The 17,606-nt window shown below is 42.5% G+C and overlaps 1 protein-coding gene across 7 annotated transcripts in view; it reads right to left on the bottom strand.

The window, feature by feature from the left end:
* Window positions 1-13,301, bottom strand: part of DENND5B (DENN domain containing 5B) — a 196,824-nt gene extending 183,523 nt beyond the window's left edge. For 4 of the 7 annotated variants that reach the window (XM_040488497.1, XM_040488500.1, XM_040488499.1 and 1 more), the window contains exon 1: window positions 12,811-13,298. In XM_040488497.1, the coding sequence (XP_040344431.1) occupies window positions 12,811-12,931 (121 nt within the window). In that variant the 5' untranslated portion in view covers window positions 12,932-13,298. Of the gene's footprint in view, window positions 1-12,810 lie in introns of all 7 variants that reach the window. The other 3 variants (XM_040488501.1, XM_040488502.1, XM_040488503.1) reach the window with 2 other exon arrangements.
* Between the last annotated feature and the right edge of the window lie 4,305 nt (window positions 13,302-17,606).

Below are 17,606 nucleotides of genomic sequence, written 5' to 3'. Positions count from 1 at the left end.
CAGTGCAGCATTTGTGCTGGAGACTTTATAATGACTCCTCCAGCAGGCTATTAAATCTGAGGGCTCCAAGTTCTACGACATTTGTCTGGATATCTCTGCACAATTTCTCACACTCTAACCATAAAATCTGTGTTCCAAGTACAAAAGAGAGAGAGAGAGAGAGATCAAAAGATCAGGAAAAGAGGACTTTTGGAATAAGAGGTGTGGTTTTCGACGGCCTTCCACCCTCCCATACACCCATTTTAGCTCTCTCCCCACTGACCCCTTCCACCAGGGACAAGACAGTTTACAAGTGGTTAGTTTACAAGTGGTTCACAGTACATTGAAGCCCGTCCATCCTTCACTGTGAGGAGTACACAAAATATTACATTTGAGACACACAGCTTTCTTGTATTTATTTTAAATCAAATGGTAGCTAGAACTGCCAATGGAAAAAATAAGCACTGCCAGACAGGAGTGAGAACAACTAAACAAAATAACCTATTTTGGCATACTCACCTCAATGGTACCAATGCTTGTGTTTTAATAAACTGTGAAATCAGTCATTGTTCTTGTGAACAATGGCACAAAGCAAATGAAGTCAAGTTGGAAAGCTCATTTCCCTGGAGCTGAGCCAGAACATTTTAAAAGCCAGACAAAAGTTTATTAAGAAAAAGAATACACTTGAGACAGGAGATGGGAAACATTCTTAAACAATCTGTTATCTTATTACCCCAGCCATTTAAATTTCCTCAAAGGTTAGGGTTAAAGTTGAAATGAAGAGAAAGTAACCTAGAAAATAAAACAAAACACTGTGGTCCTGGAAGTGAATCATCCATAAACTTTAAGCCTATAACTGGTCCTAAATTTCTGCTGCTCAAATTATTCCAACCCAAGTCCGTAGCTGATTCTCATCAAATTCCATTTGACACGCTAATGCCAAGTCTTGTGACAGGGAAGACTTCCATGTCAGGGAATCATACAGGAGTCCAAGATGCTCACTCCCCTTCAAAACAATTCCTGTCTTATCTGCCTAGGAGGTAATAATCCCTCCTTGCTATTTTAGTCCCAAACTACAGCAAAAAGGAAAAAAAAAAAAAGAATGATATAAATTTAGCATACAGAAAGAATATTGTTTAGCAAATTGTCCCTGTTTCCTCAAAGAACGATGAGAAAAGACAAAGGAAAGAAACTAAAGGTATACTAGAAACAAAGTATTAAACCTGAAAAGCCAGGGGAAATCAGAAACTCTGCCCAGTTTCTGCTGGGATGAAGTAACTGGAAGATCTACTTAGACATTAACAACTCTTCACCAAGATGACACTGGAGATTTTGATCAAAAGAATATTTCTGGGGCGCCTGGGTGGCTCAGTCGGTTGAGCGTCCGACTTTGGCTCAGGTCATGATCTCACGGTCTGTGAGTTCGAGCCCCGTGTCAGGCTCTGTGCTGACAGCTCAGAGCCTGGAGCCTGCTTCGGATTCTGTGTCTCCCTCGCTCTCTGCCCCTCCCCTGCTCATGCTCTGTCTCTCTCTGTCTCAAAAATTTTAAAAATAAATAAATAAATAAATAAAATTAAAAAAAATAAAAAAAAACATTAAAATTAAAAAAAAAAAGAATATTTCTTCTTCTTCATATAAAGAGACAACCAAAAAAGCAATAGGTAGTGGCTTCATAAGGACTAAGGTGAAAGGGGGATCTTTGTAGAAAGGATTGGGGGGGGGGGGGAGGGGGAAGGTACAAAAAGCCTGGTCTGAGCAAATTTATGCCAAACTGTACAGAAGAATTAAGACTCTCAGAAACTTATGTATCACTTCTACCATGTTTCCTCAAACTATAGAAAAATTCCCTGTGTTAATAAATGACTATAAGAATGTACTGTACTCAGAAAAAAGGACGACAGGAAAGGGCAAGAAAACATGCTCTTCAAAGCAGAAACCCGATTCTCCAGGTTTGACCAGGAGAAAATTACGTAAAACAGATGGATTGACATCACAAGGCCTCTGAGATCTAGACAGACTACTGAAAAATATCTTTAAACTGGGTTTCACAGTTTAGAACCAATACCGAAGCATTAAGCATGCTGGTCCTCACAGCAGAGCTGAAATTACAAGTATCTAGTAGTCTAGATCAGCCTAAGTGTTGAAAAACGTACTCCCATGTGTGTCCTCAGATTATGAACAAAAAAAATTTTTTTTAATCTACAGGGAAGGGAAGCAAGTAAGAATACTTTTGTAGTGGTATTCCTAAGAGAGTACAAACATGTGAAAACTATTCACAGCTCATCAGTAACAGTAGCTTAGCAGCAGCATTAACTAGACATATTTCCCATTATGTGTTGGCTATACACAATGACTGTCGTGGTGCATAAAATGCCACCTCTTTCTCTTCCATCCAAAAAAGCACATAAGAATGGAACTGAGAGAGAATGGCATCATTAGAGGGAAGACCTTGAATCCATTCCACTTATTTTTTTTTTCATTCCACTTATTTTTAAACGTATCATTTACAGCCTCAGTATTTCAACTACTGTTAATAATTACTGTGACTCAGCTCAGAAAAGACAGGCCCACTAATATGTCACCATCTAGAAGTTGAGGATAGCTGGTCTAGAGGATTTGGAGAAGCAGCAAGGCACAGTGGAAGAGGCGTATGTTGGAGTCAGAGAGGCTGGGATACAATCCCAGTTTTTGGTCTCTGTGAGTTTGGGGAACACCTCACTGAACCTCAGCCTCCTCATCTATAAAATGAGGGAAATGATACCTTCAGGTTATTACGAAGACTAAAAATAATGCTTATAAATCACCAACCACAATTCATGACTCCATAAATGTTAGCTATTTTCATAGCTTCATTGTATAAAGGTGACTTCCTAGAGGGCCTTCTGACTTAATAATGCTAACACATATCTTTGAAAGTCATTTAGAGAAAACATTATTTCAAAAATAGCTTTGTACCAGTGACATATAGAAGTTTATAAAAGAAAAATGTAAGGTATTAACTCAAAATGTTCATGTTAACTAGAACAGTTATAATATTTAATTTAGAATAAAGTTAGTTGAAGTCACGGATTCTTGGAAAAGGCTCAGGGATGTCTAAGAAAGCAACTGTTTCATGTTTTTATCCTCATGATGTGCTATTCCAGCAGCATATAAAATACTTCCACTTTTATTCCTAGAATTCTCACTTCTTAGCTCCTTACACTCATTTTGTTTGAAAAGTAAAGAGGAAAAGACAGTCTTACTGAAAGTTTTTGGTCATTACATGGTGCCATTTCAACAAGTCAAGTCTTAGATGGAACAGAACATTATGCAGGTTACAATAAAGACAAAAAATTTAGAGAAACAAAGAAACTGTCCTGGCTGACCATATCCAAAACTGATATGGGATGCTCATGAAGAAGGAAACTATGAATGCAATTTCCTAAGATATTCCTCTAAAATCACAATGGAAGCTACAACTGATCTTTAGTATAACCACTTTCTGAAATTTTATAAACACTAGCCACCATTTATGTGCTCATCACCTGGCATTAGTTTTTAAATAAATAAGACATGTTATATGCTTAAAAAACAAAAACGAGCAAAAAAACCTTGCTAATACCTGCATACTTGTTTGTATAAAGCTGTTTTTTAAAAAAAGGTTATTCGTTTATTCATTACAGTTTATGTCAAGAGAGAAGTAATAGGCTAACAAATTCTAGGGGCGCCTGGGTAGCTCAGTCAGTTAAGCATCTGACTCTTGATTTCAGCTCAGGTCATGATCTCATGATTTGAGGGACTAAACCCCATACTGGACTCTGTGCTGACAGCTCAGAGCCTGGAGCCTGCTTGGGATTCTCTCCCCCCTCTCTCTCTGCCCCTCCCCCTGCTTGAGCTCCTTCTCTCTCAAAATAAATACTTTAAAAAAAAATTTTTTTAATGTTCATTCATTTTCTTGAAAGAGAGAGAGAGACAGAGTGTGAGTGGGGGAGGGGCAGAGAGAGAGAGAGGGAGACACAGAATCTGAAGCAGGCTCCAGGCTCTGAGCTGTCAGCACAGAGCCCAATGTGGGGCTCGAACTCCCGAACCCCAAGATCATGACCTGAGCTGAAGTCAGATGTTTGACTGAGCCACCCAGGTACCCTAAATAAATATTGTTTAAAAAAGAAGAAACTTTAGTAGCTCACCCCAAAGCTGAAAAATACCTTTTTGAAAAATTAATCATGGGGCACCCGGGTGGCTGTCAGTTAAGCATCCAACTTTTCATTTCAGCTTAGGTCATGATCTCACAGTCCTTGACTTCGAGCCCCAGGTCAGCCTCTGCCCTGACAGCATGGAGCCTGCTTGGGATTCTGTGTCTCCCTCTCTCTCTGCCCCTCCCTGCTCACGCTCTGTCTCTCTTGCTCTCAAAAATAAAAATAAAAACATCAAAAGGAGAAAGAAGGTGAAGTAAATAAATGCATTTACAATATATTGCCAGGAACCATTAGTGCTATGAGGAAAATAAAGCAGGGTTACTGGCAAGAGTGGGGCAGGCAGGGGGAAGAAGGACACTATCTTATACAGGATGGCCTGAGAAGGCAACTCTGAGGAGGTAATACTTGTGCAGAGACCTGAATGAGGAGAAGCAGCACATCTTGCAAAGATGTCGGGCTACACTGTCCAAGAGGGTAGCCAGCCACTAGTGGCTATTAAACACTTGAAACATGGTTAGTCCAAACTGAGATATGAGGTAAAATATACACTGGATTTTGAGATTTTTAAGATTTAGTAAGAAAAAAAAAGAATGTTAAATATCTCAATAATTTTCATGTTGATTATATGCTCAAATAATATCCTAGATACATAAATAAAATACACCATTAAAATAAATATCACTTGTTTCTTTTTACCTTTTTTTGAATGTGGCTATTAAAAAGTTTGAACTACATATGTGTCTCATATTATATTTATAATGGACAATACTGGTCTAGGGGAAGAGGATTCCTGGGAGAGGAGAGAAGATGAACAGGCCATGAGACAAGAACAGCTCGCTGTTTTTAAGGACCTTCAAGAAAACCAACATAGCAGGAAGAATGATCCAGTCAGAAAAAGCTGGAAAGGTAGGTAAAGACCAGATCATGAAGAGCTTTGCAAACCAGGGTGCTATATATCTGTGTCTCTTCCAAAATTCGTGTGTTGAAATTTAATACCAATGTGATGGTATCTGGAGATGGGGCCTGTGAGAAATGGTTAGGTCATGAGGGTGGAGCCGCCATGAATGGGACTCATACCCTTATAAAAGAGATCCCAGAGAGCTCTCTCAGCCCTTCCACATAAGAGGGCCATCTATGAACCAGGAAGAGGGCCCTTCCCAGACACAGGATCTGTTAGCACCTTGAACTTGGACTCCCAGCCTCCAGAACTGTGAGATATAAATGTCTGTTATTTACAAGCCACCCAGTCTATAGTATTGTTATAGCAGCCTGAACAAACTGAGACACAGGGTAAAGAGTTTGAATCTTAATCCAAATACAAAGGAAGCTAATGAAGAATTTTAAGCCGAAAAAATTATTCTTAGATCCCACTGCCTATTTTGTGGATAACTGGCAGTGTCACCTATACTGCTAGTACAGAGAGATTATCTAATACGGTGATTTCAAACAGGGGTCCCTGGCTCCCTAAGAACCAATATAGATAGTAATTGAGAGTCTGTGAACTGATAAAATTATTTCAAAAAGCTTATTAAAAACTGCACCTTTCCGGGGCGCCTGGGTGGCTCAGTCGGTTAAGCGTCCGACTTCAGCTCAGGTCATGATCTCACGGTCCGTGAGTTCGAGCCCCGTGTCGGGCTCTGTACTGATGGCTCAGAGCCTGGAGCCTGCTTCCGATTCTGTGTCTCCCTCTCTCTCTGCCCCTCCCCCGTTCATGCTCTGTCTCTCTCTGTCTCAAAAATAAATAAATGTTAAAAAAAATTTTTTTTTTAAAAACTGCACCTTTCCTATAAAGGGAACTGCATAGACTTTTTCCCTTTCCTTGTGGCTGAAATTTTTAAAATTTTTCTTTAATGTTTATTTTTGAGAGAGAGCACACACATGCACGTGCAAGTGGCAGAGGGACAGAGAGACAGGGAGACACATAATCTGAAGCAGGCTCCAGGCTCTGAGCTGTCAGCACAGAACCCCACGAGGGGATCAAACCCACAAACCGTGAGATCATGACCTGAGCTGAAGTCTGGTGCTTAACCGAATGAGCCACCCAGGCACCCCTGTGGCTGAAATTTTAATTTCTCAATCGGTCCTCATGTGGCATATGCGGTATATATCAGTTCTTGTACACTATGCCATTAAAAAATTTTTTTTGTAATGCTTATTTATTTTTGAGAGAGAGTGGGAGCAGGGGAGGGGCAGAGAGAGAAGGAGACACAGAAAATCCGACGCAGCTCCAGGCTCTGAGCTGTCAGCACAGAGCCCAATGCTGGGCTCAAACTCATGGACCATGAGATCATGACCTGAGCTGAAGGCAGTTGCTTCACTGACTGTGTGAAGCCTACTCTATGTCATCTAGAATTAATTTTTTTTAGATACATTTAGTTTTTTCACTCAAAAACAAGTTCAGGCTCATGAAAGAGAGGGGTGGTATGTTCAGAAATCAGTCACTTCATTTACCCATTCAAAATAGATGAAAACACTGAAGCCCACAGATGTCCTAAGTATCAGGCCAGGACTGGACTCTGGCTTCTGCCTGTGCATCCAGCTCTAATTATGGTTTCACAAACAATCATACCTTCCTTTGTCCACACTTTTTCGATTGCAGAACCAACAGAAAGAGATCTTGCAAGTCTAAAATACTGCCTCAACAGAAGGAAGAAAGGTTTTCTCCTCGCCTGGCAACAGCCCACCCAATAAGAGACTGTTACAATTCAGTGACACTGCAAAGCCACCACATTTTGAATTCCCAGTTTATTCCAATGGACTTTGTATTTATAAGAGGCCCTCCCTGACTCCCCTCTTTGCTTTGTAAAAGAGGAATACTCTACTTTCTTCTCCAGACTTGCCTATGGTTTTGCTGTAGCTTACATGTCCTGAATTGCAATTCTCTGCTATTCCTGAATAAACCCATTTTTCCTGGTAAAATAACTTGGCGGCTTTATTTTTAAGATTAACAATGTCAACACAGGTAACAACCAAGATACCTCCAATGGTGGTCAGATCAGGGCAGCTCTAACCCACCCAAGTCTGTATATAAGGCCACTGCTTTTAAAGTCATACTTTAGGGGCGCCTGGGTGGCGCAGTCGGTTAAGCGTCCGACTTCAGCCAGGTCACGATCTGGCGGTCCGGGAGTTCGAGCTCCGCGTCGGGCTCTGGGCTGATGGCTCGGAGCCTGGAGCCTGTTTTGGGTTCTGTGTCTCCCTCTCTCTCTGCCCCTCCCCCGTTCATGCTCTGTCTCTCTCTGTCCCAAAAATAAATAAACGTTGGAAAAAAAAAAAAAGTCATACTTTAGCAGTCTTAACTATGACATGTAGTCTGGAATAAAGGCAACCCTGAAATGCTTGCTAAACTCAAGTCAAGCTCATCTTTTTTCTGAGCTTAAATAAAATAACTATGGAGCCTAGTAGTGTACTACAAGAACCAGGCTCTAGTTGTCTGTCTGCTGCCAGTCAAATGTGTTCTTTGAGAGGGTCCTTAATCTCTTAGCCTTGGTTTCTTCCCTGATAAATGACGTCCGAGGTCCCTTCCAGGACTAGTATGGCATAATACTGTCAGTCTCAACTAAATTTTGTACAGTTGACCTTTGAACAACACATGTTTGAACTGTGAAGGTCCACTTACGTGCAGATTTTAAAAATTAAATACAGCATAGTACTGCAAATATATTTTCTCTTCCTTACAATAACATTTCTTAATAACATTTTTTCTTTCTTATTTTATTGTTAGAATACACTACATAATACATGTAATATACAAAATGTGTGTTGACTATGTTATCGGTAAGTTTTCTCGAGTTTTAGAGGAGCCAAAAGATAATATGTGGGTTTTCAACTGTGTAGGGGGGTTCAGCCCTCCTAACCAGGGGTTAACTGTATTTGAATTTAGACCATAGTCTTCACTGCCTCAAAGCTCTTCTGGAAACCACACCCAAGACAACCAAAGCTAAAAATAAATAGAGGCACCAAGGAAGATATCTAAACAAAGGCCTGTGACAGGAATTGCACCCGTCATACTTCAGTATCCCTCAGCAGAACTGAATCTATGCTACCATTGGAATGCTTTATTTTTTTTTAACGTTTATTTATTTTTGAGAGAGAGAGAGAGAGAGCGAGACAGAGAGTGTGAGCAGGGAAGGCGCAGAGAGAGAGGGAGACAGAATCTGAAACAGGCTCCAGGCTCTGAGCTGTCAGCAGAGCCCAATGCGGGACTCAAACTCACAGACTGTGAGCTCCTGACCTGAGCCAAAGTTGGACACTCAACCGACTGAGCCACCCAGGCGCCCCACCGCTGAAATGCTTTAAAATATTCTGGTCACCACACAATTTGTGGACTCATATGTAAACTTTATACTCATTCACTTATTTAACACTGTGTATACGGTTCTATGAAAGAGAGAGGGCAAAGACCGTAAGGCCCCTCCGGGGGCTTGCGTATTTATGTTACTCAAATAAAGGTCCTTCATTTTTCTATTGCCTAAACGATTTGTTGCTGTAAATCAAGCCATGTAAATTCCTACAGCTAGGTCTTAGAGGGAGTAAGAGACATAAAAGAAAATTTCAAAATGTCGTCTGCCTTCATGTCAACTAATTCTAACAACTTCTATTTACACCTCCTTTCGTCTTATGCAATAACCAATTTGAAATCTTTTTCATGTATTTAATACTTAAATAAAATTTAAATATTTCTACTTTAATATCAAAAGGGCTTTTTTGATTATGGATACAGTGCATTTTAAAAATATACAGTGGGGGCGCCTGGGTGGCGCAGTCGGTTAAGCGTCCGACTTCAGCCAGGTCACGATCTCGCGGTCCGTGGGTTCGAGCCCCGCGTCGGGCTCTGGGCTGATGGCTCAGAGCCTGGAGCCTGTTTCCAATTCTGTGTCTCCCTCTCTCTCTGCCCCTCCCCCGTTCATGCTCTGTCTCTCTCTATCCCAAAAATAAATAAACGTTGAAAAAAACAAATTAAAAAAAATAAATAAATAAAAATATACAGTGAATAGGAAAAGCACAACAGCTACGATGAGCAAAAAAAAGGACAATAGGAAATACCAGTATATCTGTATGTGTATATATACGTATATGTGAAATTTTATATATATATATATATATATATATATATATGAAATCTTTCCCACTGTCGGTAAAGCTAACCTTTACTGGGAGGAGTGTCTAAAAATCGATCTAAAGCCCTGATAACTTTATCATAAGGTCTTAGTCTATTACTTCATCATATGATTTGTGTTCTTAATTTTATTTCAATGCCCCACCACCTGCAAAGCATGAATCCTAGGGACATGTATATGTTAAGAAAAAAAATCTGTAAAGCAATGAGTAAAATTTATGTTTAATAGAAGTCAACTTAGACCTTCTACAGGCAGGGTGACAACTTGCTAAGAAACAGTGTGATAAAAATAGATCAGTTCCATAAAAGTAAAATAGAAACTTAACTATCTTTAACTTTGAAATTAATGCAGCAAAACAGAAAATAACCTCCTGACTAATTTGCCTAACTCACTGGCCTTGTTTCCTCATCCTCAAATGTAGCTCTGTGGAAACAGTCAAGAAGATTGTTAGTTGAGAACATGATACTACATTCTCTTGTTTACCTCTCATCTTACTGGCCGCACTTTTTGGTTTTTTCCTCTTCATCCTCCTCACCTCTGAATGTTGGAGTATCTCCAGGATTCAGTCCTTGAGCCTCTTCTCTTTTCTATCTATACTCACTCCTTGGGTCATCCAATTTCATGGCTTTCAGCTCATGTCTATATATAAATTTTGACTGCCGGAGAGATGCCTTGCCTACCTGACATCTCCATTTGAATGTCTAATGGGTACCTCAAACTTAACACGTCCAAAACTGAACTAATATCCAGCCTGCTTCTCCATCCATCTTTCTATTTCAGTAAATAGAGATGTTTAAAATTGTTTAGGCCAAAAATCTTAGAATCATCTTTGATCTCTTTCTTTGACTATGAATACCATATCCAATTCATCAGCAAGTCCTGCTGGCTCTACCTCCAAAATATATCCAGTTTCTTACCACTTCACTGCTACTGCTTTGATCCAAGCCACCAACACCTCCCATCTCAAATAATGAAAAAGAGCCTCCTAACTGGTCTGCTTCTAACCTTGCCCTTGACATAGTCTAATCAACAAGACAGCCATTGCAATCCTTTCAGAAGAGTGCATCAAATCTTTCCAATCTTATCTTTCCACTGCTCAAAACCTCCTGGTAATTTTCCATCTCAGAGTAAAAGCTCAACAATTGTCTGTTCGACCCTACACAATCTCCCTACCCTTTCTCTATGATCATATCTACTACTTTCCTCCCCACTTAGCTCCAACCACCCTGGTGTCCCTACAGTTACCTGCACAAACTAGGCACTCTGCCACCTCATCTTTGCATGTACTGTCTGCAATGCTGTTCCCCAAGACAATCCTCATGGCTTGCTTCCTCATCTCCCTCATGGCTCTGTTCTAAGATCACCTTTTCTGAAGCCTTCCCTAATCATCTTATTTAAAGTCTGCAACCCCACCATCCCACCATTGTGCTGGCACTACCCTAGTCTCACTTCCCTGCTGTATTTTTCCTCATAGCACTCACTGACATCTGGCACTCTGTATTTTCATTCTTTGTTTACACTAGAATGTAAGCACTATGATGGCAGGGATTTTTGACTGCTTTGTTCATAGCTGTCCCCAGTGCCTATAACACAATCCACACCTTAAGGCTTTCAAAACTATTTGGTGAATGAATCATTGTACTGAAATATTATCAGGCAGAAGTGATTAGTACTTCAAAACACCAAATATTATGAGGAGCGAAATCTCAATCATCCACACTCATGAATAATACTGCAAAATGAGAAGCCAGTTGGTGTCTAAAAAATGAATTAAAAATTAATTTTTTACTACTTAATTTTATTAAAGCCATCTGCACTGTGCCTGAAGAGTCCCAGGCCCCATCTACAGGTGTTTTAGCTTTACTAGGCATATAGATTGGAAACAGATAAGGAAAAAATACAAGCTTTTTCCTTTCATCATCCCTACTGACAAAAGGCCTCCAAGTGATCCAGTACCACAAATGATTACGAAGTTTAGGGAAGAAAAGATTCTAGAAAAATAAAATAATCCCTTCAATCCCAAAAGAGGAATCTCTCCAAATCTCTCTGCAGACATGTTTTCTAACTTCATTATCACTTAACAAAGCCATTCTTAATATGTACATGAAATTTTAATTGAATAAACAACATGACTATATAATTACACATACAGAAAAACCTGGTACTCATCCCTCTTTTCCAAAAAATCTTTAACTAAAACTTGACAGAGTTTTTGTTGAAAATGTTTTGTTGTGAGCCTGGCTTTAAAAGATACTGTCTTAGCTAAGACACGAGTTGATCAGTAGTGGACCTTACAGCTGAACACTTTTGTCTAGTTTGTTTATTATTTAATACATTGTTCTGAATCCCCTCTCCTACTCCCAAAAAAGTAAAAGAGAAAACAAAAATACACATTAGTGCAATCAATAAGGCATGCTATGTCCAAAGCAAGCTGTTCTGAAAGGCTATGAGCTAAGTGTTTGACACTGACACAGATAAAGTTCAGGCGATAGATGTCACTTGTCTCACCCATTAGCAACAACAACAACAACAACAAAAAACCAAGATTTAGATCCCAAGAAGGCAAGCATAAAGGAGCGTGAAAAATGAAATCGGTCACTCCTCCACGGCCTCCTCTCAACACTGCGCACTCATCCCTCCCGCCCCCCCTCAACGCAGTCATCCTTTAACGGCCCCTTTCCCAGCATCGGTTCCCAGCTCAGCCCTGCACTGCGCCATCAAATGAATAAAAAGAAGGAAACGGTGCTCCTCCAAGAAAAGCCAGGCAGTAACACACGGTGCACCCAACTGAGGAGAGATTGTCCAACTACTAAACTCAGAAACAGCGTAGGCAGTGTCAACAAAGCGTCGTGCCGAGTCCCGAGCGTCCAAAGGTCCTCGCCAGCTCCCGTGACACTGCCAAATAGACAGGATTCCAAAAGGTGAGTCGACCGTCATCGCAGAATGCGAGGCGGGAAGCGGCGCAGACCCGGCACAGTCAAGGATGTTAAGTCCAACCAGCCTCCTGCCAGCACTCGCCCAGCGGGCCATCACCGCCTCAGTGGACACGACGCCCGCCGCCCAGCGGTCTCTGTCGCCGCCTCCCCCGAAGGGGTCTGAGCGCCGCGTCACGTGCCAGGGCTGAAACTTCGCAGCCAGGCGGAGGGAGGTAGGATGCACGGGATCGCAGCAAGGCCGGGGAGTTAGTGCGCCCGGTGACTCACCCGCCGCCTCCGCGAGCAGCTGCGGGCGAGGGGGCCTGAGTGCGGGGTGGGGGCAGTGCCCTAGGGGCCGCCCCCGGCCCCGTTATTAATAACCCAGTGCCTGGGAGGCGAAAGCCCTAGGCGAGCGCCCTCAGCAGCAGGACGCCCGCGGGCTCAGCAGCGCACCCTGCACGCGGAATAAATAACAATGTCATTAAATCGCCGCCCGAGCGCCAGTCCGGATGGAGAGCGGGCGCCGCCGGGAGCCGACTTTGTCTAGAACCCGCCTCCCGCGCGTCCCCGCAGCGTCCCTCGCGTCCCTGAGGGGACCCCCGCGCCGCCGCAGCCCGGCCTTACCCGCCAGCTCGTCGGGCTCCAGCCCACTGTCTGCGTCGATCCCGCAGAGCACGAAGTAGTGCGCGAAGCGGCAGGCGGCCGGGGAGGAGCCCGAGCCGGGGCCGGGCGCCGCGCCGCTCATCCCGGCCGAGCTGCTCCTGCCGCTACCGCTGCTGCCGCTGCTGCTGCCGCCGCCGCCGCCGCTCGGGAAGGCTCGCTGCCTAGGCTGCGGTCTCCGCGCGCCTGTCCTAGGGCGACACCGGCGCGCCCATGGCCGCGCAGCCGCCGCTCGTCACCGCAGCCTAGCTCCACGCTCGGCGCCCGAGAAGCGGCCGCGAGCTCGCGCTCAGTCGGTCCCGAAGCCGGTCCAGGGTGGGGGAGGGGCGCGCAGGGGGAGTGTCGGCGTGAGAGGCTCGCGCCGCCGTAGCTGCGCTTGCGAACTGGAAGCCTAGGCGTCTGGCGCCCGCCGGTCAGCTGAGCGGCGCTCTGGCTGTGGGAGCGCGGGGAGGGCGGGGGCGCCGAAGACCTGCGCGTGGGGCGGGAAAGGAAGGAGGGGGGAGCGCGCTCGCGAGGTGCAGGAGCGCGCGCTTCGGCCGTGCGCGCGCGCGCGCCCCCTGGACTCCGAGGGAGCGCTTGGCGCGCGCAGGATTCATGCCCGCCAGCCGGGGCCGCGGCGCTGGAGGCGGCCGCACACACGCCTGCTGGCCTCCGCCCGCCAACTGGAAGGGTTAGCCGCAGAGCAGGATTCTGTCTTCTAAAGGAGATGCTACCTATCCTAATTAAAAAGAAAAAAACAATGCGGCTTTGGGGAAGGTTACAGCTGGTCTGAGATCATTTCCCACAACGGCCTGGACCATTAACATCTTTTAAACTGCGGCGTGTGCAGATGCCTGTCTCGTTTTAAGACCTTAATCCTTGAATCTTTCCCTCAGCCTTCACCCCATCCACAAGCCATCCTTAGTGAATTGGTGACAACTTAATATCCACAAAGCGTTGAGACTCCTAAAAGGACGATTACCTACTCTCCGCTCCCCTTCTGTAATTTACCCTGACATTTTCCAGGTCAATGTAAAGTAGCCAAGGCACTCCAGTTCCCCAGCGCTGTACTCAGTTGATATAATCAGCTCTCCCTGCAGGTATAATCAGCGACTGATAAGGCAACAAGAATTAGACCCTGAACTCTGCTCCTCACAAGGCCATGGCTTTCTTACCCTGCTCTTCCCTCTGATTTTCCGCTCAGGAGTTCACTAACCGGGTTTTATTCCTTTGAAAGGTGAAAAACCCAGTGGATTCCATTTCCACGTTGTCATTCCTTCCGTACCAATCAATCCCTACTCTAAGGGTTTGGGTATAAGGTGGGCATAGTGAGAGGTGGGGGGGCATCATGAATACCACTCCCTTCCAGGGAGGTAGACTGAGAGAATGGACCTCAATTATTTGACTAATGTTTTTTCTGAAAGATATGTATGCATGCATACCATCATTTACTATAGCTTTCTTTCTTCACTTTCCTGTATCTTCACTTTCTCTGTTCAATTTTTAAATGTAAGAAAAATCAAGAAATCAGAATGAACCACAGCCTGGGTAATTGACCTTTTGCTCCTAATGCACCCTGTACTTTCTTCAAAGCACTTGTAATGACTTTTTCTGTTTCTTAGCTGGATTGTAAGCTCCACAGAGCAGAAGTCATGCTCTGTGTTTCATCGTATTTCTAGTATCTAGAAGAACCCTGGTCCCATTAAGCCCCTTAATTTATTTTTATTAAATGAATGAATGAAAGAAAGGTTATTCAGATAGTAAAAAACTTATTGATGCTATGAGAAAATATACAAACTTTAGTATCTGTAACATTTGTGAACATATGCTAATTTGGTGTTATACAATTATTGCTTTTCCTCCTACAGAGAGTACTGAAATACATAAAACAATTTCACTAATAAGAAAGAGAGGGAGTCACTGGGATGTGTGTTTCTCCTATTTTTGGTTATAGCTTCTTACAGAATATTAGATTCTAGACTAATCAAACAAAGCACAATAGAAAATTAATTTACCGGGGCACTTGGATGGCTCAGTTAAGCATCCGACTCTTGATTTCTGCTCAGGTCATGATCTCCCAGTTCGTGAGTTCAAGCCTTGCGTTGGGCTTTGCACTGACAGCACAGAACCTGCTTGGGATCCTCTCTCCCTCTCTCTCTGCCCCTCCCCTGTTCTCTTTCAACAATAAATAAATAAACATTAAAAAAGAAAGAAAGAGAGAAAACTAATTTACCATTTCCACTAGCCAAGAGAGATGTCATTTTTTGTTCACTTGAAAAGCAAGTAGGGGCACCTGAGTGGCTCATTTGGTTAAATATCGGACTTGATCTTAACCCAGCTCTTGATCTCAGGGTGGTGAGTTCAAGCCCCATGTTGGGCTACAAGCTGGGTGTGAAGCCTACTTAGAAAAAAAAAGAAAGAAAAGCAATGGATTTAGGAGCTTGTAAGCCCTGCATTAATGTCTTTAAGATGAAAAAATAGAAAGAAATCCGAACAGAATTTATTCAATTATGATATATAAATCCCATCAAAATAGACAAAATCTCTAAAATCTTTCCCAAAGCTTCCAAGAGTCACGCATTACAAAATTAAACTCTAATTTGAAAATACCTGCATGCATTCCTTTCTTAAGACATTTTTTTTAATGTTTATTTTTGAGAGAGAGAGACATAGTGTGAGCAGACGAGGGGCAGAGAGGGAGGGAGACAGAATCCGAAGCAGGCTCCAGGTTCCAAGCTGTCAGCACAGAGCCCGACGGGGGCTGGAATCCACGAACTGTGAGATCATGACCTGAGCAAAGTCAGGCGCTTAACCAACTGAGCCACCCAGGTGCCCCTACCTGTATGCATTCCTAATTACCACTTCAGAATTACACTGTGTAGGTATATTCTGCATTAACTTGCAATGAAATAAAAGGATAATCAAGAATAACTATATATCATTGCATACATATTTTCCTGTAAAATAATGACAGATATAATTTCACTAAACAAATAAAAATGACTTGAAATAAGTCATCCAAAATATTTAAATTGTATTGAGGAGGAGAGGGATCGTATACCTCTTCCCATGCTGAGACAACCCTTGTCAGTACCTTTCTTCACCTCCACCAGGCCATCCACACATACACAAAACCAAAACAGAAGGAATTGCTAAAGTAACTTCAGAGCCGCAGACATTCATTGGACCGCATTTTACTAATAACCAGAATCACTCTACACCACCAGGTTAGCAGTGCTCAATTACTCATTCTTTAGCTTTCTGCGGACAGCGGACCTTAGTGGAGTTCAGCTACTCCAAGCATAAATCATGCCCTCCATTTAAGGAATTACCAGAATCCATCAGAGATAACAAATCATTACCCAGATACTTAGAGCATTGCCTTCCATTCTGCCATTGTCTCTTGTGTATTTGCTGCCTGAATTGAGAACCTGCAGTAGAGGCAATAATCCCAACTTTAACCTTTAAGTAGCACAAAACATGCCAAATAATCACAATTCCAACAAAAGGAAATCCTGAGTGACATTTTCTTTTGCCGGGGTTTTTGCTTTCTGGGAAAATCTTATCACTGCAGAAGTTGATTTGGAAAATTGGTAATCATATTCTCTCATCATAGTTTTAGAAAAAGGGTAGTTTATGCCAATAAGAGCTTGGTAGGAAAATAGCTGACTCACAATTTTGCATAAATCTGTTTTTACCTTTTATAATGAATCCGATATTATTAATTTTCCTTTTGTGTAAGTTATTGTGCTAATGCTTTGAGAATATGAAATTTAAAAAGACATAATCCCTCCTCTTCAGGAGTTTATAGTCTAGTAGAAAGGAAAATATTTTTCAAAAATAATTAAAAGACCAAAAATAGAGGAGTACCTGAGTGACTCAGTGAGTTAAGTCTCCGACTCTTGATTTCCACTCAGGTCCTGATCTCACAGTGGTGAAATTGAGCCCCCCATTGGGCTCTGGGCTGACAGTGTGGAGCCTGCTTAAGATTCTCTCTCACCCTCTCCCTCTGCCCCTCTCTGTCCCCCCCACCATGCTCTCTCTTTCTCTCTTTCAAATAAATAACCAAAAATAGATAAAAAGTAAAATATGATATATTCCACATGACAAGTTCAAGAAGCAATATAGGATTTACTGAGCAGAAATGTCAAATCTTATTAAGGAATTCAATAAGATATTGTTATGAAAGTGATAATATTTGAGATGGGTCTTACAAAAGCAATAGGATGTCATGAGTTAGAGATGGGAAGGGGGACATTCCAGGCACAGAAGAAATGACTGGGGTAAAAAATGTGTAAGTATGTTGAGGGGGGGAGGGAGTGTCTAGAGGACCGTATTTCACTTGGCTCCAGAGCATGAAGAACGCTGAATGCCAGGGGAGTTGGGTTGACTCACGTTTTTACACTCTTCTAGTTACCTCATGGATTGATGCCCGAATGCTAGTTTACCTAGCTTTGAGTGAGTTTGACACAGAATATTTGAGATCAGCTAAGCCAGTCTTCTCATTTTACGAATAAAAATATGTGACTCTTACAGAATTTTGGTGATTTACCCCAAACATACATTGTTAGTGGCAGAACCAGGAGCGAAGCCTAAAAGACGGCGTTGTAGGATCTTAAAGGCCTTTTCACTTCTAATATCTATAGTGCTCTGAAATCTCTTTATCTGAGTTGACTAATCTTTCTCTTGTATGCTGCTTACTTCTTTTTAGTGATCCACTTTGGAATTTGCTAATTTTTTCTTCTTTTTATATAATGAAAAGTTGTCAAATATAAAGAAAG

This window comes from Herpailurus yagouaroundi, unplaced genomic scaffold, assembly GCF_014898765.1.
Source record: "Herpailurus yagouaroundi ecotype Mexico unplaced genomic scaffold, PumYag 166, whole genome shotgun sequence".
Lineage (NCBI taxonomy): Eukaryota > Metazoa > Chordata > Mammalia > Carnivora > Felidae > Herpailurus > Herpailurus yagouaroundi.
Note: the sequence above shows the minus strand (reverse complement) of the source record. Positions and strands in the feature narration are given on the sequence as shown.